General features: G+C 39.0%; 1 protein-coding gene across 1 annotated transcript in view; it reads right to left on the bottom strand.

Moving 5' to 3' along the window:
• The window catches only part of LOC122794485 (ras-related protein ORAB-1-like), a 1,047,271-nt gene that overhangs the window by 145,202 nt on the left and 874,569 nt on the right, over positions 1 to 27,500 (bottom strand). The window contains exon 7 of the mRNA XM_044062928.1: positions 10,862 to 10,993. Within this exon, the coding sequence (XP_043918863.1) occupies positions 10,862 to 10,993 (132 nt within the window). The remainder of the gene's footprint in view (positions 1 to 10,861; positions 10,994 to 27,500) is intronic.

Raw genomic sequence — 27,500 nt, forward strand, 5'->3', positions numbered from 1 at the left:
ATACATAAAGATTTGGAAAATCCCCCATTAAGGCTAATTGTATCAGGCAGTGGCTGGATAACAGAGCCTATTTCGAAATATTTACAGTTACAACTGAATAAATATCTAGTTAAGTGTCCAACTATATTAAAAAATACTGAAGATTTTTTATTTAAGCTGTATAATTGGCATGAACATAATACTGAGAATTCTTTTTTATTTGTGACACTGGATATTGTTTCACTATTTACTGTGATCCCAAATGATTATGGCATAGATGCTATAAGGGCTTTCCTTAATTCTGAAACGTCTATGCAAGTAAGTGAAGTTGAGAACGTCTGTATACTTCTGGATATGGTACTAACAAAAAATGTTTTTTTATTTTTTAAAAAAATTTACTTACAGTTGACGGGGGTAGCAATGGGCACCCCAATAGCAAATACATATGCGAACTTAGTATTATATCAATGGGAAAAACAATTTCTTTTGAATAATTGTAATGCACTTAATACAAAAGTGAAATTCTACAAGAGATTTGTCGATGACTGTTTCCTTATTTGGGATGGTAATGTAACTGAATTAACTGATTATGTTAATTATTTGAATAGTACTACAAGTTTTTTAAAATTTAAAATGACATTCTGAGAAGGGTATTACTTTTTTAGATATTAAACTATATAAGAAGGAACATGGTATACACACAACAATTTATAAAAAGGAAGTGAGTGCAAATAGATATATCAGGAAAAATAGTATGCACCCACAACATGTATTTAAAGGTGTGCTAAAAGCTCAATTGATTAGAACTAGCAAATTGAATACTGAAGATGCAAATTTTGCAATACAGGCAGGTGAAATGATGCAAGAATTTATCCAGTTAGATTATCCATTAGAAACTATTGAACGTATATACAATGAGATTAAAATGAAAAGAAATAATGAATATAAACCTGTTTTTAGTGGATCTAATGGACAACAACAAAATAATGTGTCAGATAATAGAAATACAATAAGATATGTAACTACTTTCAATGCCCATACAAGAGATGTCTGTAACATCATAGAAAAAACTGGCTGATAATGCTAGCTTCACCGGAGATTAAAGAATTATTAGGAATGAAACCAAACTTCTCCTTTAGGAGTATGGAGAATCTTAAACAGAAGTTATGTTATAAAGATTTTAAAGAAAGAGAGGAAAAGAGTACTTATTCAAGAAAAATTTTTATGCAAAAATGCCATAATTGTACATGTTGTAGTGATATATTTGTTTCTTCAAATATATTTGAACACCCAGTAACAAAACAAAAATATGAATTTAAATGTTTAGATAACTGTAACACCTGTCAAATTGTTCATCTTGTGACTTGCAATAAATGTAAAAGTTTTTATATAGGCAAGACTATTAGAAAGTTAAAAGAGCGCACAATAGAACATAAGTCTGAAATTAGAAGGGAAATCATGACAAATGCATTAAGTAAACATATTAAGGAAAATGAAGGGCATGCGTTTAAGTTTAGAGTGATTTGTGAGGTTAACCTTGGTTTGAGAGGGGGTGATATTAATAATGCTTTAGAACTGAAAGAACTTGAATGGATAATTAGATTAGATGCAGAACTACCTGGATTAAATGTAGCGACTAGTCTGAAACCAGTTCTTGTCAAAAGACAAAGAGAAAATATTTAGATTTCATTACATTCTATACTAAACACACCAACAAATTTGATTGAGTAACAGTGAGATATGTAACATTTTAATATTTTTTACATTATTCGTAGTATTGTTGTGTTTTATTAATTATTCTCTATACTAATTATGAAAGTTATATGAAATATTCCATGAATGTATATGGATATATGTGTATGTTCTAGTATTTTATATTATAGGTGTTTTAAAATTTACATACTGTTTTTTAAGAGATTAATTGTTTGAAGAATTTGGTAGGCTGGCTGAATCATGTGATGAAATTGTGTTGCTATTTAAATGTTTTTAGATTCATTCAATTTTATGTACTGATGAAGGGTGGTTAACCCGAAAGCTTTGCTTCTATTAAACCTTTTGGCGTATAAGTGTATTGGATTTTTGGATCTTGAACTTGGTGCTATTCTCATTCTGGCCTAGGCATCACCAGACCAGGTGGCTGAAATAGGTGCCTCACCTAGGTTGTTGGTTGACTTGAGCAGTATTTGGAGCTTTTTTGGAAATGTCAGTATCTTGGCTTTTCTGTGTTTTTTTTTTTTTTTTTGAATGATGTTAGCAATGCCAAAAAGTCTGTGGAGGCCATGCAGTAGCAGTGGATTGCAACACTACCAAAGAAGCCAAAGATGATTGCTCCATATGGGTGGCAACTACCTTGGCCCTAAGTTTGTGAGATTTCGCCTGGAATTTTGCACATTCAGGACGGTTGGAGACATTATGCTGAGGCCTCAAGAAGAACAGACAAAGCAAGCGAAAATCTTTATGTGGACTTTGCTTCCCACATTTCAAGGAATTGATGACTTTTTTGAACAGTAAATTAGCAGAGAAGTTTCCCCAGTGGGGTACTTATCTGACTGGAATGAGGAGAAAGATCTCTTGGAAATATGAGCCAACCTACAGACTGCAAGTGTATTGAACATGCAAGAAATGCATTGTACCGAAAGGCTAGAAAGAACTGAAAATGGCGTCAATGGACACCCTTCTTCAAACACTTTTACTAACTATCACTTGTGACATAGGCAAATTTACAATCATATAAAAGTAATCAAACTATATTAACAAACATTATACATCACATATATTGTTATATATCATACAACCTATGCAATATTACATACATTATTCAATATCTGCTTTTTTTTTTTAAAAGCAAGAAAAGTCTTTATTAAACCATCACTTACTACATGGGCAATGATATACTTATATAAATGAAAACAAACCACATCAACACAATCCCAGTTGCAAGCATTTTGCATCACAAACCATACTGACACACTCCCAGTTGCAAACATTATACGTCACTTATAATCTACCCAATCTTTTTCACTCTAACATTACATAGCTCATTTAAGTCCTTTAACCCTCATTCCTCCCTTGTATGTATTGTTCACACAATTTCCATTTTTTCCTGTATAGTTTGCTCCTACCCATTTCAAAATATCTCAATTCTAGTTGTTTTATCTCGGTTACTATATTCACTACTTCCAGTATTGTTGGTTTAGATTTTTAGCAGCCACTATTATTAGACACAGCAAGGTCTTACCATGTCTAGACAACTCCAATTCTGTTATCTTCTTATAACCCTGATACCCAGCTGTCAGTTGTCAGACATCCTTCGGATAGGGATGAAACAATCTGGAAATTGGGCTGGTTGCAGGCTTCTGCATGGCAGGAAGACCCAAAAATCAGTACTGCAATACTGACTATGAAGAACATCTTAACTTTCTGCTGTGAAGTCTTAAAAATTTCTGCAGTGGCACAGCCAAAAAGATATGGTTTATCTAGGGGAGAGTCACTAAGCTTACCCTTGACATCGTCAGGTAAAGTCTAAGTCATGAGAATCTACAAAGAACAGACATGGAAGCAGATACTGCAGAAGCATCAGCAGCATCTTAACTGCATTTAGTAGAATACCTAGCAACCTAACCATCAGAGTTAAGAAACAACACAAAAGTTTTAGTGTCCGAGTCAACTAAACATGAAAGGACAATGCCGAGATTACCTGAAATAAAACACATCTGATCATATGGGTTTGGTAACTGGTAGCCTGAAAAAAATAATGTGGCACAGGGGTACACCTTTTTACTATATATATATATATATATATATATATATATATATATATATATATATATATATATACACACATACATACATATCAGTAGCTCTGCTATTTTTCAATGTGCGAAACAGAGGATGGATGCAGTTTATTTTTTTTCAGTGGAGATTGAGATAGCTGGATCTGAGGAGGGGTTCTTATATAATACTTTTCCTGTGTCTGAAATCTAGTAAAATCTATCAGGTTTCTTTGGAGCAGGTGGCAGAGACTCTGGATTAAGAGAGGCAGTAGAAAAGGTGTCCAAATATAGCCACCAAAACAGGGGGAATTGCTGTTAGTTTAGACAGCGCCCATTTCTTAAAGAGCATAGTATCTTTTCTAGACATTAGGTAACTGGGAATCTTCCCACTGACAATGCTGCATCACTCTAATGACAGTGTTTCCAAAAGTAAGATCTTCTAAAAGAGAATCAGGAGACAAAGTATCCTCAACATCACAGGCAAAACCCACATGGGAAAGGATTTAGGAAGAATAAGCCAAAGAATCATCCTCTTTGGATTAAGAATCCTCTTCTTGAGAAGAAACCTCTCTTTACCTTTTGAGAGGAGCAGCAGCAGCAGCAACAAAAAATGAAGGAGGCTTCAACGACATAATGGTTTATGGCTTACTAAGTTTACAGATGACTGCAAGCTGTAGGTTAATCATCAACTCCCCTGCAGACACTAGCATTCTTCAAGAAGGCCTATCTCTGAATAAAAGGGGCCAAAGCCAAGATCTTAAACTCAATACTAAGAAATGCATAACTGTACCCTTTGAGAAGTCAGCCATCCTGGCTAATTACCATGTTGATAACGTGCCTCTAAGAGTCGATCTAGTGGTCAGGGAGCTGGGTACGCATGTAGACAGTAGCCTCACCTTTGACCACCATGTGGCCAGAGTGGTGAGGAAATCCTTTTATGGTGCACAACTTATAAATACGGGCATGGCATCTAGGTCCAAAGAGGTCATTATCCCACTATACTCCACCCTTATCAGACCAATCATAGAGAACAATTCTCCCTTTGCTATGTATCTGATCAGACATGTGCAGTAACTAGAGCGACCTCAGAGGTTCCTTACAAAAAGAATACAAAGCGCAACAAACCTGCCTTATTCAGAGCATCTTAAAGTCTTTTCTCTCTAATGGGTCTCCTATAGATTGCTGAGGGGTGATCTATGACTGGCTTTACAGGGCATCCAGAAACCCCACACTTATAAATCTCCTACATATTCATAAATCAAAGTGTACCAGACATGGAAGGTCTAGGGACCTGAATTCTGTCTGTGACTTAAACAGAACATGCTGGACAGATAGATATGTATTCAGAGACTGTCTCTCCTATGGAACAGGATTCCCATCCATGTGAAGGAGTTAATCAATTACCCAGTTTAAATAAAACCTAGATCGGTGGATGGGGAATAGGAAATTTAAAACAGGTCTGGCAAAAATGTCCCTTATGGACAGAGGTAGCTTATAAATGCCTGACCTCTCCTATTTGGATGCAGTACATCATTATTTTTTTGGGAAAACGTGGCTAGGCTTAGAAAGACCCCCTGGGTCATTAGTCTAGTAATAATCTATGAATTTATAATGTCCATTCCTTCTTAGGATTTGGGAAACCAAATATTTAGACTTCTGCTTCTTAAGTAGGGGATGCCTGTCTGCACAAAATGAGGTGGCTAAGAGCCCCTCTAAAACCTAGGGGATGCCCTCTGGTCCCTACAAAACAATATTCCTACTTCTCAACAGAAATATTCAAATGATCACACGAGAGACAACTGCACTATAGGGTTGGAATAGATGGAGCAGCTGAAGGAAGTAAACAGTCCAAGGATTTCTCAAGAGACAAAGTGGAGACATCTGAATCTGAATGGACAGCTGAATCCTCAACCTTTGGTTTCTAAAGGCATCGGAGGGATGTCAGGACAGGAAGATTCAGAGGCTATTTTATCTTATTCTTATATTCTTCCCTAAACCTTTAAGGAATACAGACTGCCATGTATGGGTCTTGGTTACAAATAACTGACAGACAGAAGTGTCCTTACAGTAGTGATCAGCACCCAAGCAAAAAAAGGCACTTTAAATGATAAGTATCTGTAAGGACTTTGCCTCCCACAATCACCTTTTCAACTCTGTGATGGCATGTATAAAAATATTACTACCGAAAATAAGAGAAAAGAAAGAAGTCCCCAGTCGGAATACTTATCTGCCCAACAAATAAGGAAGAGGCACAAATTATACATCTGGCACAATGAAGTTGAAGCAATAGTTCAGTACTCAGACTGGTGGCAAGAAAGTTCTGAGGTAATTAATTCCCATTCATCCGATATTTACCTCCTGTCTCCTTCTGGATGAGGTCATACATTGGACACATGTAAGAGAAGTAGGCACCCAGGCCGGACATACAGCTATCCTTGGCAGGATCTCTCATCTATTAGTCATACTGCAACAGTGATCAAAAGAAGAACATCTGATAATCTCTTTTTGGTCATGGGGCAAAGCCATCAGAATAGTCATCTGAAGTTACTTCTCAACTGTCCAGATGCCTTTACTCTGTACTTAAACATTTACTTCATCACTGCTAAATTACAGGTCATTCTAATTAGTTACAAGATAATAATACCAGTACTTTAAAATAATAACACTATTTTGGTCATTTTTCCTAATTATTTTTTTTACCTTGTCTGTAACTGAAACTGCTAACTTTTGTATAAAATAACCAGAAAAAAGAATGAATGCAACCTGTACATGTATACTCATTTAATTAACATTTCTGATAACTCTGTCTTTAAACTTCCAGCAGAGACAACTTTTTCTTGTATCTGATATTGTAACACCTGGCATTTTCTAAAATTACTTTTATAGGTGCTAAATGAAGTCTGTTTTTGCAATGAAGGAGATTTCCCCACAATCTTTCCTGATGTAGGATCATAAAAAGTACAATGAAAATTTTTGTAAAAATAATACACGAGAGGTATGAAAATCTGCCATGTTCAAGAAGCAATGTTAGAATTTAAGCATTTTTCTAATTTAGACCAAGTCTTTCAATAAAGCGATTTCACCAGAATACCTGTGAGGTACTCATTTTCACTTGCTTGGTGAGATCACATACTGTATTGTTTGCATTTTGTCTTGGTCCTACCTATGCTCTTTACAACATTTGATGCTGTCCAACATATTCTCTAACAGCAGGTAAAGTTCTACTGTGGACTGTCATATCTACCGTTCTTGTGTGCTCTGCCTCCTACTACTTTGGACAGATGCACAGGGAAGTTTTAGGGAAAGATTCCTCCTCATATTATCATCTGACATGTAGCATCCCAAGGTGCTCTATTTTGGTATGAATTATGCTCTCCATAAATATACTTCCACTTGATGGTGACTTTAGATGGGCAGAACTCCAGTGTCACTGTCATGTAAAAGACACTCAAGTAAATCTCCCCTTTCTGCAGAAATATCATGCAGCTGTTGGTTCCCCACATAAATGTCTGGCTACTACTTCCAACTGGATGAAGTACATATAGACAGTACTTCAGAAACAGGCATTAATGTCCTTCTAGCATGCCAATATACCAAAACTATCATTCCCATAATACGTGTCCAAGTTTCTCTAAAAATATCTGAACTAGTACTTGGTTTTAATATAATTTGGTAGTGTAGTCTCTCTCTGAAAACCAGTTAGTGGCGTGCTCATAAATTTAAACTGGCCAAGACAAAAGCTACAACCATTCATGCCACACTGTATCCTTTTAATACTCTGAGCATCAACTATGCGATCGGTTATGAGTTAATCAGAATTTCTAACTAGGGTGCAAGATCTCACAATGACTTCTAATGGCTCTTTGACACTACAGGCCTAGGGGTCTGCTGTTCCATTTGCTGCATAAAACCAGCTTTCAAAAATGAGTTTTATTAACAGTCGCTAACATTTTGAATAAGTATGGTCAAATAAGTGCTGCTTGGAAAAGAAAATCTAAACATTAAAGGACTATGGAATTATGAGTAGGTACATGCTAATAACTGTGGAAATGGTAAACTAGTGCAATGATCTGGAGGTTCTGTTCAGGAGTATGCCAACAGTAAGTAGGGTTTGATCATCAGGCCTCATTAGCTGGCAGAACTGAGTGACCTATGGTTAGTTCCAAAATCCAAGGTAAGGAATGCAGATGTCTGGTGTTGCATCTCTGATCACACTTGTAGACCTACGGCAAAGCTATCTGAAGGCCTTTGTACAACTGCCACCTCTAGGCCCTTGAAAGATGCATGTTGTGATGTCACACTGTCTTATCTGCATGAAGTATATACAGGAAGCACTCCCACAACACTGCCATGGTGCTGCATGGGATAGGAAGTACAGTGTGTTTTAACACCAGTCACACCTGATGGCACCCAGTCTCATTACTCCCAAATACATTATGGGTTCCAAGGTAGCTGTTGAGGTATAAAAGCAGCGAGTCAGGGGATAAGGGCTGAACCTGTCAAAATAGAAGGAAAATACAGATCTGAGGTAAAAAAACTAAATAAAATAAATAAATCCTCTTTTGGCTTTTCCCGGTTAGGGGTCGCCACAGCAGATCACCGGTGTGGTTATGACTTGGCAGTAGATCTTTTACGGTGTCGAGTTGCCAGACCGGCGCCCAACCTTCACAGAAGGAACGTACACACTCATGCACTTACCTGCATATGTCTTTTAAAGTTTAGCCGATCACAGGAAGGACATGCAGACGCACAGAAGGCGCTCCAGCTGAGAATCGAACTGGAAAGCCTCTTGCTGTGAGGCGACAAAACAAAAAAAAAAAAACAGACATGCTACTTAATCTTTTTTAATAGTAAATGTAGTAAAAGGCAGTTCAGGTTCAGATCAGTCTTCTAGACATACCCTTGTACCACTCTTTTCAGCAGATGCTGTGGTAGCTTTAGAAACATTCCTGGGTGTCAGACTACTAGGTAATGGTTAATGGGCTAGTCCTGAACTTATCAAAAATAAAAGCAGTCCTAAACTTAAAAATTAAAGCAGTCCTGAACTTCTCAAAAATGAAAGTTGCTGCCTCCAGTGGTAAATACCTTAGGAACTACATTTCTTTACTGAGTTTTGCAGAATGGACAAGTAAACCAGCTGATATTTGCTTCTTTCTGGGATGACATCAGTGACACTAGGATATATTACTCCAGGTTTATTATAAGCCAAAATAAACTTTGCATAGATACAGGTACAAAAATCCTTAGAATACATCATGGCATCTTGTAAAGGTGTACAATAAACAGGCAGTTAAAATTCAGCTTATTTACATGACATACAGTAAATTCTTCCAGCTGAATATTTAGAGTTTAAACTACATCGTTATAATGTCAGCTGACCTGCTTAGAGCTGGTAATAAAACTGACTGGAAGATCAAAGTCCTAAGTGAATGAAAGTACCTTTGTGTAATCCCCTGTGAAAATAGCTTTGTAAACTTCCTTCCTTCACTATAATATTTGGAAGGCTGCATGAGGCATACAGTGTCAGGAAGTTCACAATATCACACACACTGCATAAAGAAAAGGCAATTTTTCTCCTACAGAGATGACGTCAGTGGCTTCTCCCTTCCACATGATCTGTAACGTTTGGAGCAAACCTACCATCATACTATAAAATTTACTCGTGAATTCACATGCCAGATGGTACTGTTTCACTAGGAAAGCTAAGGGTGGTTCTAACACAGGCCCAGATATGTACAGAGCTTTGCATAGTTTATCAGCTTGGCTTTACTGAAGCCTACAAGGATCATTTAAAAATTATTACCAGATTCACTCACTTCCCCCATGAAAATTAGATCACAAAATCAACTAGTATTCTAGCTGTACAGATTCAGGATGTTATACATACCAAAGGCTTTCAGCACTTTTCTTAAATCCCCAGTATATGCAGTTACAGTGATCTCCATACTATACTGGTGTTCATAACATAACTCAGCTGGATCCATTTGGATAGTAGCACTGCATTCCAAATTTTTTGCTTAATAAATCAGGACCTCTTGCCAATCTTATGTTCTGAAAATATTCTGTACTGTTGTATCAGTTATAAACCTGATAAGCCTAAACAAGTCTACCTTGTCGCCTCTGTAAATTATATACAAATACTTATCTTTACTGCTGTACTTAAGCCACCTCATTCTCTTTGACAAGGAGAAATAAGTTCAAGTAAGGCTATGTTAAATGAAAAATATAATCAGCATTTAATATCTTCACTCAAAGATAGTAATGTCACTATGCCTTTTGTTCCCTAAGTGTGCTAAAGAGTAGTCTGCATTTTCTTTTTGTTTTGTTTGTTCCCTCTCCCCACAGCTGACCACCAGCTCTTCGCCTTGCACATCAAGTCTACTAGACCTGCTTTAGCCTTCCCCAGTCTCAATCCAACCTCAATTATGGGCAGTGAGGAGTACAAGGACACTGATGCAGCATCATACTGCCCGCACGAGGTGCATGTGCAACTTCTCAAGCAAGTAGTATACTGTGTAAACTACAGGGCTCACCTGCCTATTAATGTTGCAACTGTAGTGAGCCTAGGCTGCCTCCAACACCCCCCCTCCGATGGACAAGGCACCAACCACTACTCATTCCCATCCCTCCTGCATCCAGTCCCTCCAGCACCTATGGTTGCTAGTTGAACATCGGTGATATGGTGCACAGTAACAGCTTTTTCCCTCTGGACCACAGGACTGACTAAGTGAAGTCCTTGTTGACCACTATGTGTGTGTGTGTGTGTGTGGGGGGGGGGGGGAGCAATCATAAAATCAACAAACTAACCAGCTCAAAAATGAACACTGAAATGTGGCTATACTTTCATATCTAACTATTGATTTATCAAATTTTTCTAGAAGTATTCCCCAAGATGGTTTCCAGTCATGAAATGGATCTTGCAGACAGCATATTTATCATGCAAGAAGTGGTCCTGCTGTAGTCATTCAGAAGCAACAAATGCTTATACAAGTCAAGCTTTTTCTGTGGCCTGTAGAACATTAATTACTTGTGTATGTTGGGTATTACTTAAGTTATGCAAATTCATAGCTGTTCATGCAAAATATATATTTGTTAATAGGCTTACAGACCTTTGCTGTCGTATAATCAACCACTTTCTTTGTTGTTAAATCACATTTATTTCCCACAAGTAGCTTATTGACATTTTCACTAGCGTAACGATTAATTTCTTCCAGCCACTCTCTCACATTGCTGAATGTATCCTGCCATACAAAAAAAAAAAACACAGATTAGTCAGTTTTTCTTGTGTGCAGCAGATAAAAAATGTGTGCATATTTTCCACCAGCTAAAGCATTTGGTACCAGTGAAAGAAACATCTAAAATTAGTTCTCGTTTTCAAGAAAAAAAAAAAAAAAGAAAAAGAAAAATCCTCCCACATAAGGAATACTGTACTATATTAACCCATTTGTGTGTGTGGGAATGATGCAAAAATGTTCCTGAATATACCAGAATAATTATATAGTACCAAAAATACCCGAAGACCACTGAGGCAAAGATATTAACACATCAAAGGCTACGTTAACTGTGAAGCAATATTTTTACTGATTGCGAGGGAGACTATAATTCCTGATTACACTTCAGCAATCACTTTGTATTCAGAATTGCTTTATAAGAAACTGGGGACCAGATAAAAAATTAAGTTTGGTTTCATTGGGGAAGCAATACAGCTGGCGTGTGTAAGTGGAACACAGGTTCTTTGTTTTATTTTGTGTGTGCATGCACAATTGAGTTCACAGGTAGCAAACTTGTTACTGGAGTGTCAGTGACTGAAAAGGTACCACTGCTGGAAGATCAGAAGGCTGTGGGTTCTATTCCAACAATCCTGAGTTTGAGTTTTCCTTTGGATGAGATGTTAAACCAATGTCCCGTATGCCTGAGTTGGTGGTAGCTTAAGCATATGCAAAGATATCCCATAGCACTTATCAAAAAGAATATTGATATTTTATTTTATAAAAATATATTAAAAGTATGCATATTTATGTACTTGTATCCAAAAAATAAAGCATTTAAAACTACTTACATATTATACATACTTCCCAATTACTGCTTTAAGCCTCCACCACTCTTTCTGCCACAAGCAAAACATATTACTTCCCAGTAGTCTATACCAAATTATATAACACTTTTTCTCCTCCACAGGACTAGCCCAGTGGATCATCCACCTGCAGCTAACTGGTTCATTCAGTCTGTGCAGCAAAAGTTAGGCATCCCCAGGCTATGCAAGAGCCCTGTGGCACATTTATTTCTACCTGGTATCCAATTGTCTCATTTGTACCTCAATAGAGAGAATCTGGTAGTAGAGTGTGTGTCATCTTGCTGGTCCTTTGGAGCTGCCAACCTCTCTTTTAGTGAAGAATGCCCTCCTTTGTGGCAGCTCTTGGAATTCTGCTGTATGCTGCCTAGCACAAGGAACATTCCTCTGCATGCACACTTGAATACGTGCCTTTGCACAGTGGTAGTGCTGACTCGAGACTCATGTTGCACAGGTGCAACATCGGGTGCACCCACTAGGGGTCACCCAAGTGGTGTGCTAATGCTGCCTCCCCTCTCCCCCCAAAGATGAGAGTACCAGCAGAGCTTTATCCCTCTATGCCACTGGAGCTGGCCTTTTTATATAAAGCACAGATGTGTAAAAACTTGCCATAACAGTAGATGTCCAAGAAGATAATCGTTACAGTACTGCTTACGTAGGGAAAGTATCTTACCAAGGATAGTGCGTGTCCTGCCAGTACACAAAAACTTGGGTGCCTTCTTCTTGCACTGTACATCCAATATAACTTTTGCACATGAATGTGAAGCAGTACATAAGGGAACTATGGGAGAGAAGCCCTCAAGATGTTCTTGACCCAGACCAGGAAAAAATTACAGAGATAACAAGGACATGGCAACCGGTAAGGGGGGGGGTGTAAACTAGGTTCAACTTGGCCAAGAAGAAGGAAAAACTATGTAAGAAAAAGGGGGTAAAGAAGAGAAAGTGCCAACAACTTCAACAGTGAGCTACTTTGACATCTACTGTTATGCTAAGTTCTTACACAACTGTGCTGTCCTTCACTGATTCCTGCTGCAGTACTGCTAACATATGGGGAAGATCCCCAAAGCTTTTTTAGAATGGCTGGGAGGAGGACTGAGTAGTGGAACTGGAATCTAGCATTCCTTGGAGGAAAGATCTAGTGAAAAGGGTTCTGACACTGGAGAGGGCATCAATTTTATAATTCTTTGTAAAGCAGTGAATGGAAGATCAAGTAGCTGCTTCTAAAATGCATTTTGAGTCCATACCCTTGGCAAAGGCACCAAACAAAGCAACAGCTTTGGTAGAATGAACTTTGTCATGTATTAGAAGGGATTTTCTGATTAAATGAATACCAGAAGGAAATAGCCAAATAAATTCATCTGGGGATGGTCTGTTTAGAAACAGGGCAATCCAAGTTTTTTCCCCCTATAGAGAGATAAACAGTTTCAGTTTTCCTAATAGCTTTAGTCTTGTCTAGATATAATCTGAGCTATCTATGAAAGGCCAGAGAAAGTAAAATTATTTCCCCCTTATTTTGATGATTGGGGAACAAGTTAGGCAAGTGAATTGACTGGTTTTCTGTCATTTCATTGACAACTTTGGGCATAAATGAAGGGTTGACCCTAACGGATGCTATGCCCTTGTGAAAGATGAGATAAAGGGGAGTAAGTCATAAGGGCTTGCAACTCAATCTCTTTTGTTGAAGTAATGGCTACTAGCAATGCAGTCTCCCATTTACAAAATTTTACAGAGAAAGAGGCACACTCAAATGGAGGAAAAGTCAGCTTTTCCAAAACATAATTCAGTTCCTAAGGAGAAGGAATAGATTTTCTTGGTGCTCTGATATGGAGGACACCTTTTAAAAACTCTTGACCATAAAACGTGCATAAAGAGGTGGATCCAAGACCAAGAGGTCAAGCAGACAAATGTGCTTTAACAGCAGAATATGCTAGGTCTAAATCAAACAGCTCTCACAGAAAGAGAGGAGAAAACAGTATGAATACCCAAAAATAATAAGGGTCTTGTATTTTACTTTGGCACTGAAAACTAAAGCTATTCCATTTGGAAATGCAAGATTTTCTTGTTGCAATTTTTCAAGCCTTCTTTGATGCACGTAGCATGCCATCAGGGAATAGGTGCCGGAATGGTATCAAAATCCCAATATCCAGGCTGTCAGGTTTAGGATTTGCAAGTCTGAATGAAAAGAGCCCTTCTATTAGACGAGTAAGTCCATTATGTGGGTGTAATGTTCTGACTGCCATGGCTAGATGGAAAAGAAGGAAGAACAAATGTCATCTGGGCAAAAAGGGGGGGGGGGGCGCCAACAGCATCACTGGACTTTTCTTGATTTTAAGAAGGATTTTCACAATCAGAGGAAAGAGAGGAAAAGCATGAAGGAATTTCCCTTTCCAAGAAATTGACATGGCATTCATTCTCTAAGCTACTACACATGGAACGCTGACCAAAAATAGTTTGAGCTCTCTGTTCAGAAAGAAAAAGTAATAGATCTATCTGGGTGTTCCCAAATGATGGATAATCCCACAGGAAGCTCACAAATGATTTTCATTACCTACAGAAAACTGCAATGATACGTTATCGTTCACAGCAATGTTACTTTCAGAGTTGGTTCTTTACACAGATGGACCAAAATTTAGAAATACTTTCTGCCATTCATATAAAATAACATGAGACAGACCAGCATCCTTAAAGAAAATATGATCTTGACTAGATGTTGCACAGGAGTAAATTTCAATACTTTATCATTTAGTGGCCACATTGTACTGTGCTGATCTCTCTAACCAACACCTGGCATACTTACATATTGTACGAAAACACAGTTGGCCAGCAGAAACAGCAATCAAGGCCACAAACACAATAAAATTAGTGGATGAAAAGACTTTATTAAACAGACTGGTTTCGGCAATGAACTGCCTTCTTCAGTGTTGAATAAACAGACATGATAACAATTATGTAACATGCTTATTTATATATACCCTCAACCAATGAAACTACTGGTATACTCCTGCCAGTCATGAATAAAACATAAACCGGCAATTAGATAAAATTAGTAAACATTGAATATGAGACCAAGGCAAAAGCACAGTTAAAAAGAAACCATAATAGTATATATATATCTCTGAATATCACTGTAATGAACTAGTAATACACCACATGATAGTGGCTAAAAGTATATTGTTATATGCAACTACACCATAGACATGAATAGATTCATTATATATAGAACCACTATATGTTAACAACAACTATATAAGCAAAATAAGCCTATATACTATTAATACAGTGGAATCCAACATGAATGTACAGGTAACAATGAATCAACACTTAAAAATAAATAAATAAATAAATAAATTAATATCCAAAAAATAAATAATATCTGAAGCCAGATAAAATTAAAAATCCAATCATGGAAAAAACATATGCATAAACCCTGTAAATATAATACCAATGGTGAGCTGCAAGTAACCCAATCAAAATGAGAATGTCCCATTCTTCATAAAAATTGTGGTTATAAATGGTCATTAAGTCCTGATGAAAATAACACACCCAGAGTGATAATCCAGTATTTTTCCTTTAAAATACTGTGCCATCCTTGGGGATTACTTCTATCACCGATAATTCGGTCAATAACCATAAACATAAACTGGGCTTGCTGATGTTGCAATACATGACGATACAGAGCATTTGTTTCCTTCTTGTTCTTGATGTCGCTTCAATGTTCATTGATACGAGTCCTGAGTGGTCTCGAAGTCTGACCTACATAAAAAGCCAAACATCGGCAAGTGGCCAGATAGACCACCCAGTCACTACTACAATTACCAAAAATTTTGCAATCAAATACTTTGCTAGTATTGCGACTAGATAACTGCTTGGATTTGCTGACCTGTTTATAAGAGCCACAATGACCACATGGGAAAGTACCCAATAATTCATGCCCAGATATAGTAAGCTGTTTGTATATGGCTCCCCCACTACCAATATGTTTAAAGTGAGAAAACATGGAACGCAAAGTTTTTCCTTTCCTATATGAAAACCGGCATTCCTGCCCCAAAATTGTTCTAAGCTGTTCATTGGCCAATAAGATGTTCCAATGTCTATTCATAATATCCCTGATAACACTACAAGATGTAACAAACCTAATGGTAGTATCAGGGGAATCCCCAGACCGTGTCTTATATTCGAGCAGTGTATCCCTGTCCATTTCAGCTGAATGAACCCATGCCCTGGAAACGTCTTGATATTTGTACCCCCTGTTGGCAAATCTAAGACATAAATCACAACTAGCTCTATCATAGTCCGGTTGTGTAGAACTGAGGCGTTTCATACGCATGAATTGTGATACCGGAAAGTTTCTGATGGTGTGGAGTGGATGCATACTAGAAGCATGTAATACTGTATTGTATTGGGGGTATTTGCGAAATACTCTAGTAGCCAAAGTATGGTCTTGATTTCTAGAGATTGTAACATCCAGGAAATTGATAATTTCCAAATCATATGTCATTGTAAATTCAATTCCCCAGATGTTACCATTCAAATAGTCAATAAATTCTTGCAAATACCCCGCATCCGCAAGCCAAACCAACCAACAATCGTCTAGGTATCTACGCCATATATCCATTTCTACCAAAAAGATGTTGTGTGATGGATCGTAGATCATGCATTCCTCAAAGAATGCCATAAATAAATCAGCATATATGGGAGCAAAAGATGCTCCCATAGCTGTGCCTTGCAGCTGCCAGTAACATTGTCCCTGAAAGTAAAAAACATTTTTGTTAAGTACATGTTCCGACATGCAAATTAGTAGGGTGTTAAATCCAGGCGAATACAACCCTGCTCTGTCCAACCAGTATTGTAATGCCTGTAATCCAGCCCAGTGTGGAATGCTGGTATACAAAGCTTTAACATCTAGTGAACACATAATCCACCCAGGCTCCAATTGTGTATCCTCGATAATTTTCAAGAATTGTGTTGTATCCTGCAGTCTGGCCTGGACAAATCCCAAAAGAGGTTTTAAATATTGCGTAAGGAATGCGGACAGAGGTTCAGTTAAAGATCAAATGCCTGAAACTATTGGTCTTCCTGGAGGATTAGTAAGGGATTTGTGAATTTTAGGTAGTAAATATAAGATTTGCTTACGTGGGTCCTTGACCGTAAGGTGCATAACACAATTCTTGCTAATAATGCCCTCTTCCTGAGCTAAATTCAAAAAAGAATCAATCTCTTTCTTGAAATGAGGGGTGGGATCAATGGCCATGTTCATATAGCATGCAGTGTTGGACAATTTGGATCTACCCTCATTAAGGTAATCAATCATATTCAAAATAACCACCGCCCCACCCTTATCAGCAGGTAAAATAGCAATATCCCTGTTATTGCATAATTGTTGAAGGGTCATGGTTTCCTGTGATGAAAGGTCATGTCCCAGCATGGTGTATTCCTTATTGTGAAAATGCAAATCCCTGAAAACTGCAAGTCCTTTATTCAAAAGTAGTTGTTGATCAGAAGACAAAGTTACATTCGACAAATTTAAAACATTCTGATAATCATTGTTACTGATGTTAGAAAATTCTGAATCAATCCCTCCAGGGAGTGGGGTATGGTGTCCGTTTTTGCATTTGCGTCCCCATCGACCGCCTGGGGCCATTTCTAAAGGGATAGTCCTGTTGGATTTCTTTTTATATGGTGATTCTCTATCTACCATGCTGTCATTGTCTGTGAGAGAGGAATCCTCCCCTGATGTACTAATGTTGGACCTTTCTCTGTTTTTCAAAATGGACCATGGTCTTTTTTTCGGGCGAGTAGGTGTGGAACTCTGGCCGGCATCCACAAATCTAACTGTCCGATTGGACTCAAAGGGGCGTCCCCTCTGATAGTCTGAATAATCCCTATGGAACTTTTTAATTTTCCTTTCCTTGGTGATTCTTTCATGGTTTGTCAATTCCTTGGATAGTTTTTTAAGACAATCCTGAAAAATGGGAAGGGACTCAAATTTTTTACAATCCAGGCATAATATTTTAACCTCCTGGATGTTAACATCCACCATTCTCTCATAATATTGCAATAACACATTCACAAACAGCATGGACCCAGTCTGCAGGGCTTCCTTCCAATCGTTATTGAGCCTATCATATGGTCTTCCGACCAGCGGTTGTAACCGAATCCTAAGGCCACTAGGGGCAATATTTTTATTTGAATAGGTTCGAAACAACTTTAAATGCCATATATTTGATCTCAAATTCTTGAGACCCTTAGTAAGAGAATGGAAAGAAAGATCGCAATCAGAAGATTTTTGCTGATCAGAGCCAGCTGGATTATTGCCTGGCGAGGTATTGATCCCAAAACCCCCAATATCCTCCAGATCGGCATATAATCCTGATAGTATGTTCTCAAGATCCATGCTGTGAGTGTAAGATGGATATAAATAAGTGAAATTGACAAACCAGAAGACCCCCACAGTAAATTATCCAATGTGTGAGCTCAGAATATGTGGATGTCAGCCAGGCTATCCCAAAACTACTCCAAAATTATTGAAAATAGGTAGTTTGCAAACATAAATCACAAAAAAGCATATAGAAATAACAGAGAAAGGATTCAGCAGTGATATGTAATGTCATCAATGTATACCACCCACAACTGAATATAGTCAACAAACTTGAAATAAAATATATAAGGAAATGAGATAATGTATATCTGTGCAGACACTACACACTAGTATGTCAAAAAAACACAATAGCCTCATGTATAGACTATCAGATAAACATCACTAAATAATACCCATGTCCGATCCAACCATGAATAGTAAGGGAATGGATGCCTCTTCAGATATGTAGTGTTAATACCCCTATTAACTATTGGTCCTCTACAGACCAATACAAGTAGTACAGGAAATACTCCTTATATAAACCAAGGGATAAGCACAACTCAAATATACATCCTGGCTGAATAAACCAAGATATTAAGGCCCAGATGGATCCAAATGAAATTGTAATAGTATCTATTGATCAATAATTCCTGTAGCCTCTAGTCAATAGGCTTAGAACTATAAAAATATTAATGTCCAGTGGCAAAAAATAAATCCTCAGACTATAACAAAATATATTTGGAAAAGTATGTCAAACAATTCCTAACTAAGTCCGGAAAGTACAGTTTTGTACCTACCATAAATGTAGATGTTCGAAGATCCACATTGCTGCAGTCCTTACACTTGGGTAGTCCGCTGTCCTCGGTCGGCCCGAATATCAAAGTATAAGGCTGACGTCGGTCAGGGCGCATTTGACTGACATCAGGACGTCAGGGTACAAATGCGCATGACCGACGTCATATCCTCAGTCTTTTCTTGCCCCAGATGTCAGAAGACCCTAAAAATAAAGGTCAAAACCAAAAGACAGCAAACAACCAACCAACCACCCTTGCACTAACTATATGTACAATATATACAATATACACAAAATGTACAACCCAACCCACACAACCACCTCTAACTACAGAGGGAAGGAGGGAGGTAAATTGGACTGCAGCAATGTGGATCTTGAACATCTACATTTATGGTAGGTACAAAACTGTACTATGTTCTTCATCTCACATTGCTGCAGTCCTTACACTTGGGTAGAATCCCAAAGCAGAGGTAAGGGAGGATGGCTAACTACAAGGAAGCAGGAGCTGCCAAAATGCCCTGCAAAACAGCAGTGGCAAAACCAGCCCTGGACTTAGAGTAAAGTGGCAGGTGATAATGCCTAGAGAAAGTATGCACAGAACTCCAAGTAGCTGCCTCCAAAATATCCTTGGTTGCCACTCCCCTCAAAAGCTGTTGAAGTGGCAGTAGCCCTAGTGGAATGAGGCCTAATCCCAGCTGGAATCTCCTTGCCATGATGGGAATAACAGAAAGCAATGCAAAACCCAATCCACTTAGAAATAGTTTGTTTTGACACAGGCTTGCCCTGAGAACTCAAAGCAAAAGAAACAAACAACTGCTGAGACTGCCTGAACCCTTTAGTTCTGTCCAAATAATATCGCAACTGCCTGTGTACATCTAAAGTGTGCAAAATCTTTTCCCCTTTATTTTGGGGATTTGCATAAAAAGTAGGCAAATGAATAGTTTGGTTTAAAGCCACACTAGAAACCACCTTAGGCATAAAGGAAGGATTAGTACGCAAAGATACCCTATCCTTATGGAAAATCAAGAAAGGCTCAACCGCCATAAGGGCCTGTAATTCAGAAACCCTTCTTGCAGAGGTAATGGCCAACAAAAGGCAGTCTTCCATGATAAATATTTCAACTCAGAAGTAGCTGCAGGCTCAAAAGGTTGTAGAGTGAGTTTCTCCAACACAAAATTGAGATCCCAAGCAGGAGTAGGAGCTCTACGTGGGGGTCTTATATTCTTATATTCTTTGCCCCTCTAAGAAATTGCTTGAACAAAGGATGAGAAAACAATGGAGGGTCACATTCATAGTGAGCTGAAATTGCTGCAGCATGAACCTTAATAGAAGAGAAGGACAAACCTTTGTCCAATAACTCAGTAAGATATTGAAGAGCCACACTTAAATTAGGCTCAGAAACATCAAAATCCTTTGCTGCACTCCAAAACAAAAATCTCTTCCATTTATCTGCGTACACTTTCCTTGTACTAGGCCTTCTAGCTTCCAAAATCACATTCAAAACTTGTTGTGGAAGTTGAGACCCTCTATGGTTCAAAACAGAATATGCCAGGCTGTTAGGTGAAGAGAGTGAAGTTTGACATTGAGCAAATGGCTGTCCTCCTGTGACAACAGGTGTGGAATCGAAGGCAAAGGCCATGGAGGCTTCCGTACCAGACTTCTCAGTAATGGGTACCAGTGCTGTCGAGGCCAATCTGGAGCTATTAAAATCATCCCTGGCTTGTCCTGTCTGACCTTTAGAAGTACCTTTGGGAGGAGAGGCAGAGGTGGAAAGGCATACACATGAAGATTGCTCCAATTGAAAGAAAGAGCACCCACTTTCCAAGCTGTGGGATGAAACCTTTTTGTGCAAAACTTTGGCAGCTGATGGTTTAGTGGAGAAGCGAACAGATCTATGTCTGGAGTTCCCCATGACACTGTCAATTTCTGAAATACATGAGGATCCAATTTCCACTCGTGGGGATCCATAATTTGTCTGCTCAACAAATCTGCTAAGGAGTTCTGTGCTCCTGGCAGAAACCTTGCCTGACGATTGAGCTGTAAACTGAGAGCAGTCTCCCACAAAATCATTGCTTGCCTGCATAGAGGATAAGAATGCGTTCCCCTTGCTTGTTGATGTACCACATGACAGTTGTGTTGTCTGTTAGAATCAACACCTGCCCTGGAAGAAGTAATTCCTTGAAAGCAATTAATGCAAACTGGACTGCTAACATCTCCTTCATGTTGATATGTAGATGTTGTAGTCTGACAGGCCACTTGTTTTGTATCCACTTTCCATTTAGATGAGCTCCCCAAGCTTTGTCTGAGGCATCTGTCGTTAAAATCTGACTCGCCTCTGGCCGGGTCACAGAGAGTCCCTTGTTTAGGTGACATTCCTGAGCCCACCACAAAAATTCCTTTTGAATGCAAGGTATTATTTGAATGACAGTGTCCAGATCCTGGCAGTGCTGTGTCCATACATTTTGAGATACCATTGTAGCTTCCTCATATGCAGTTTGGCATTGGGAAGCACCAGAATACAAGATGCCATGAACCCTAAGGCTTGAAGGACTGTCCTTGCAGTCAGCCCGGACTGATGAGATAGTTGATGGAAGTAAAGGGATAGACTCTTTTGTTTGTCCGGGGTTAAAAGGCCATCTGGGATGCTGTATTCAGTCTCACACCCAGAAAGCACATGTCTTGAGAGGGTACTAGACTGGACTTTATTTCGCTCACAGAATACCCTAGGCATCTTAGCACTGCTATCACATATTCCAAATGATGAAGAAGCTCTTCTCTTCCTTGAGCCAGAATTAGGCAGTCGTCCAAATAAGGATAGATCTGTATTCCTTTTAGTCTGAAGAAAGCTATCACTGGAGCCAGAACTTTCGTGAACACTCTGGGCAGTAGATAAGCCAAAGGGCAATGCAGAGAACTGATAGTGAGAAGTCCCAGCTCGAAAACGCAGATACTTTCTGCAACTTAGTCTGATAGGAACATGAAGGTAAGCCTCCTTGAGATCCAAGGTTACCATCCAATGATCTTTGCCCAGCAGAGGTAAAAGCTGCTGCAACGTCAACATTTTGAACTTGGGAATGTCCAGATAAGTGTTGAGGATAGATAAATCCAAAATTGGTCTCCACGTGTTCCCCTTCTTTGGTACTAGGAACAGGCGAGAATAAAATCCTAGGCCCACTTCTGGCAGAGGGACCGGCTGTATGGCCCCTAGTCGGAGCAACAGAGAAACCTGTTTGTAAGCCTCTATTCTTTGTTGAGGAGGAACGTCTGGCATGCCTTTGAAAGGAGGCAAGGTATGGAAATAAAACCTGTAGCCGTGGTGTATGATATCCAATTCCCATCTGTCCTGGGTAATTAAACTCCAATTTTCTTTGAAAAGTGCCAACCTTCCTCCCAAAGGTGCTGCCAGACGAGCAGGCTCTGGCAGCTGAAAAGGTAGGTCATTGGGTCTGCTTATGAAAGGACTGACCCCTGCCCTCACCCGAAGCCTGTGCAGGAGAACTCCCCGTTCTAGGCCTGAAAGAGCCCTGGGCTCTGCCCTTACCACGTCTAGATCTACCCCTAGACTGTGAATCATAAGAAGGATACGTCCACCCTTTAGTAGGCCAATTTCTACTAAACTTTGGAGGCTGGACCTGCAAAAAATCTTTAACAGTCTGCATAGACTTAGCCTTGTCTTCCATTTTCTTTAAAACTGTCTCAACAGGAGGACCAAACAACACGTCAGATTGTAAAGGAGCATCTAAAATCCTTGTTTTAACATGTTCAGACAAATTCTGATCCCTCAGCCAGGCGTGCCTGCGAAGAACTGACCCAGTGGCAGCCACCCTAGACGAGGCCTGTACAGCATCAAAACCACATTGCAAAGAATGCTTACCCACCTGTTCAGAAACATGCACAAAATCTTGCAACTCCTTACAATCAATACCTACTGCCAGAGCATCAACCTTAGACTTCAATTGTGAAAGGAGATAATTTTGGTATTTCAACATGTGAAACTGGCAATTCAGAGCCCTCATAGCAAGAGTGGAAGAAGTATAGACTTTCTTTCCCCATCTATCCAAGGCCCTAGCCTCCTTGTCTGCAGGAACCGGATTCTTAACAACAGAAGCCTTAACACCTTTAGGCCCCTGGCTAACAGTTTCTGGGTCTGCCCTAGGACTCTTAAAAAGATACTTATGAGCTTCAGGCACCCTGTAATACCTATCCGGCTTAACAGGAGCAGGAGGCAAAGAATCAGGATTAAGAGAAGCTACTGTAAAAACATCTTCCACTACATCCAAAACAGGAGGTATAGCCAAAGGCCTATGCTGGGGTAAAAGCAGAAATTCCCTAAGCCTTTTCCTGGAATCAGAGAAGTCCTGACCTTCCCACTTAAAATGCTCCCTCATGGAATGAAGAGTTTCTGAAAAAGAAAAATCCTCAGGAGGAGTAGCAGAAGGAGTAGAATCATCCACATCAGAATCAGAATAAGGAGAGTACTCCTGCAAGTCTTCAGCCAAAGACTCTGAAACATCTGAAGCCTGCTCAAAACCCCCCAGCTCAGGCTCCACCCTAGGCCTCTTATCAGGAGGGGGCATAGTACCCCTAATCAAAGTAATCAAATCTTCTGCCATTTTAAGCATATGCTTCTTGGGCACAGTACCTGAAGAGCTAGGGGTAACACCAACTGAAGCTAAACCTGGCCTGCCCTGGGGAAGCCTTTGAAACAGAAGGAGAGGGCCTAGCCACCTTAGGAAGGGAGGGAGTATAGTAACATGAGAAGCCCCCTCAGCCTGACTAGTCTCCTGAGAGGCCACATCTTGTAATAATAAGGTCTCACCCTGGGAACACAAAGAAACCTCCGGTGGAGCCACCGGCTCCACCGACACCTCTAAAGAACCAGCGTCTGGTACAGACGGTTCTTCTAGCCTAGGCTTAACTGCCTTGTCCTTGCGCTTCTTGAAGAAGCGGGCGGCGGAGCATCCGACGGCATTTTATAGTTGCACCGCTTCCCAAAGACTAACCTTGCACAATCCAACCTTCTCTTTATAGTGCGTTTATTAAATCTAGCACAAGAGCGACAGCCAACAACGTCGTGCTCAGGCCCTAAGCAAGGAATACACAAAGTATGATAATCTCTATGCGGTATCTGTTTCCCACAAGAAATGCAATTATTAACTTTTTCTGACATCCGGTAAATGACTGAGGCAAGAAAAAACTAAAATATTCCCCAACGGGGTACTTAGCCAACTTTGAACTCGGACTGAAACTTCTAAATCGAAAAATCTCAGAACGCCAACCGGCACTTGCAATACTGCTTCTGCATCGGACCATGCGGCAAAAAAGACTGAGGATATGACGTCGGTCATGCGCATTTGTACCCTGACGTCCTGATGTCAGTCAAATGCGCCCTGACCGACGTCAGCCTTATACTTTGATATTCGGGCCGACCGAGGACAGCGGACTACCCAAGTGTAAGGACTGCAGCAATGTGAGATGAAGAACATCCTATCCAGTATATTGTATCATAAAAAATACACAACTGCCAAATATATGGCCCTTAATATCAGTGTTGTATAAATCCTATATTCGAAAATAGTAGGCCTTAAAAACCATAAACATCAGAAAAACAACCTGAATCCCTCAAGTCCCTCTAGTTCTAGTACCTGAGAGAAATGTAACAACACTGACAAACATATCATTCAAAACAAATAAAATTCATGTTGGATTCCACTGTATTAATAGTATATAGGCTTATTTTGCTTATATAGTTGTTGTTAACATATAGTGGTTCTATATATAATGAATCTATTCATTTCTGTGGTGTAGTTGCATATAACAATATACTTTTAGCCACTATCATGTGGTGTATTACTAGGTCATTACAGTGATATTCAGAGATATATATACTATTATGGTTTCTTTTTAACTGTGTTTTTGCCTTGGTCTCATATTCAATGTTTATTAATTTTAACTAATTGCCGGTTTATGTTTTATTCATGACTGGCAGGAGTATACCAGTGGTTTAATTGGTTGAGAGTATATATAAATTAGTATGTTACATAATTGTTATCATGTCCGTTTATTCAACACTGAAGAAGGCAGTTCATTGCCAAAACCGGTCTGTTTAATAAAGTCTTTTCATCCACTAATGTTTTTGTGTTTGTGGCCTTGATTGCTGTTTCTGCTGGCCAACTGTGTTTTCGTATGGTATCTTCCGGCGGTGCAGCACCCATGCGCACATCGTTTGGTTTGGTTATACTTATATATTGGTCACTGGACAGCCTACATTTTCCTCCATTGCACACAGTACTCAAAAGGTCCAGTCCTCTGGAGGCTTAACACTGTATTTGCCATTCAAAAGATGTATCGGATAATCCCACAGACCCTAACCACTTCCAGAGCATCTTCAACTGACACTATTCACTGTTGTGCCCACTGATACTATCTTGATAGGGGTACAACACCAAGCAGACACTTACTGCATTTGTGCATCTTTGCACTTAGACAAACTCCTAAGTATGTGCAGTCATTTTCAAACTTCCTTCCATTCCTGAATACTCAAGGAAATAATCTCTCCCTTGTTCCATCCGGCCCTCGTATGCTTTTTAGTCACTTCAGCCTTATTCTGCCACATATATTTGTAAATTAATCCTGGCCTCCCCATTTTGACAGAACTATTGTTTCTTCCAAGGTAGAATTCTATTAGTTCTCCTTTGGATAAGTCTTCCATACAGTTACTAGGTTGCAGTGTGTCCACCATTTTTGTGGTTCCAATACATATTCCACTTGTAAGACAATGAAGTCTTTCACATTAGTCTCATCAGAATACCAGACTTAGTTTCAAAATCTTAACCACTTACCCTGTAAATGTTCCCTTGATGCATAATCGATATACTCAGTCACATCTGGGTGGTCCCATATATTGCTAAGGTTCCAGTCACCAAAATCTACACATTCTTAAACTAGCCAGTTTCTTGGTATACTCACCCCTAATGTGTTCACAGCCTCCATTCTCCTTTTTTGCTTTAGTAATTGAAGTAAAGGAAATATCTGGTTGTGTTTAAATTACACTAGGATGTCCCCAGCCCCCGTAACAAGTACAGATTTGAGCACTGGCCACAAAAATCCTAAGTTCTGAAACCCTTAAAATCACTTTGTCCAATTCTTTTTGAAGCAACTGTAACCATTCATGGGTAGTTGGAATAGGCAGATTGAATAGCACATAAAAATATGGTACATAGTCATAATCTTGACCACTTTAATCCATTCTGAAATTATGTACAACTTAGACACCATACTCAGCAATTCAGTACTAATTGTCTCAGTTAAAGACAATTTATTTTCTATCATACTGTCCAGAAATGGACCTAAAAGGAGTCCCTGATATTTGGGAAAAGAAGATTTCAATGTCATCCAGCTTCACTGAACTAGTACGGTAACAGCAGGTGACTTTGGTGGACTTACCTACATTTAGTTCTAGGCAAGACACTGTACCAAAATACTAACTACCCCATCCAATACCATCAACATATTAGAACTCAGAACTAAAGCCAAAGGAATTACCTCTCAGACAGACAACAGACAATCAAGTGGCAACAGTATTTCTCTCCCTTCCTAAAAACAACAGGTGCTCCCCAAGGCTCCATACTATGACCCCTTCTGTTCAGCATCTTTATCAATAATTTTCACTCTAATTTACAATAAAAAACAAGGCACGGGCTGTATCAGGCACACCAAGGATTTACTGAAAGGTAAGCACTTTTGTCTGGTGAACATCACCCGACTTCATCAGACAAATTCATTACATATTGCAATTTTATTTCCAGCAACCATACCTTCTTATCCAATAAAAAACAAGATCTACTTAATCAAATCTTTCTTAAAGTGAAAGACCCTCTTTATTAAAAACTGATTTTTTACACAAACATCTATGTTAAAAATGGTACTTAAAATAAACTGTACAAATATTGTAAATAAGACATCATTATTACTATGTACATATATATTGTTTTATTTTTACCTATCGTACACTCTTAATTTGAGTGCACTTGTGATAGAAACTAATTCATTTAATCCAAGGGGGCAGCCTGCATTGAGATAAATTTGCCACCAAGTCTCCCTGGTCTCCAGATATACTTTCCAAGGTCCCCCCCTGTTATGTTCAACTTGCTCCAAAACCACGGATTTGAAGGTATGATGTGGGCAATTTTTACTATGCCGATCAATGCCCACATCATACCTTCAAATTTGTGGTTTTGGAGCAAGTTAAACATGATAACCGGGGGGGGGGGGGGACCTTGGAAAGTATATCTGGAGACCAGGGAGACTTGGTGGCAAATTTATCTCACTGCAAGCTGCCCCCTGGATTAAATGAATTGGTTTCTATCACGAGTGCACTCAAGTTAAAAATGTACGATAGGTAAAAATAAAACAATATATATGTACATAGTAATAATGATGTCTTATTTACAATATTTGTACAGTTTATTTTATGTACCATTTTTAACATAGCTGTTTGTTTAAAAAATCAGTTTTTAGTAGACA

The sequence above is a fragment of the Protopterus annectens genome, chromosome 1.part0, assembly GCF_019279795.1.
Source record: "Protopterus annectens isolate FY-2018-M chromosome 1.part0, PAN1.0, whole genome shotgun sequence".
In the NCBI taxonomy this organism is placed as follows: domain Eukaryota; kingdom Metazoa; phylum Chordata; order Ceratodontiformes; family Protopteridae; genus Protopterus; species Protopterus annectens.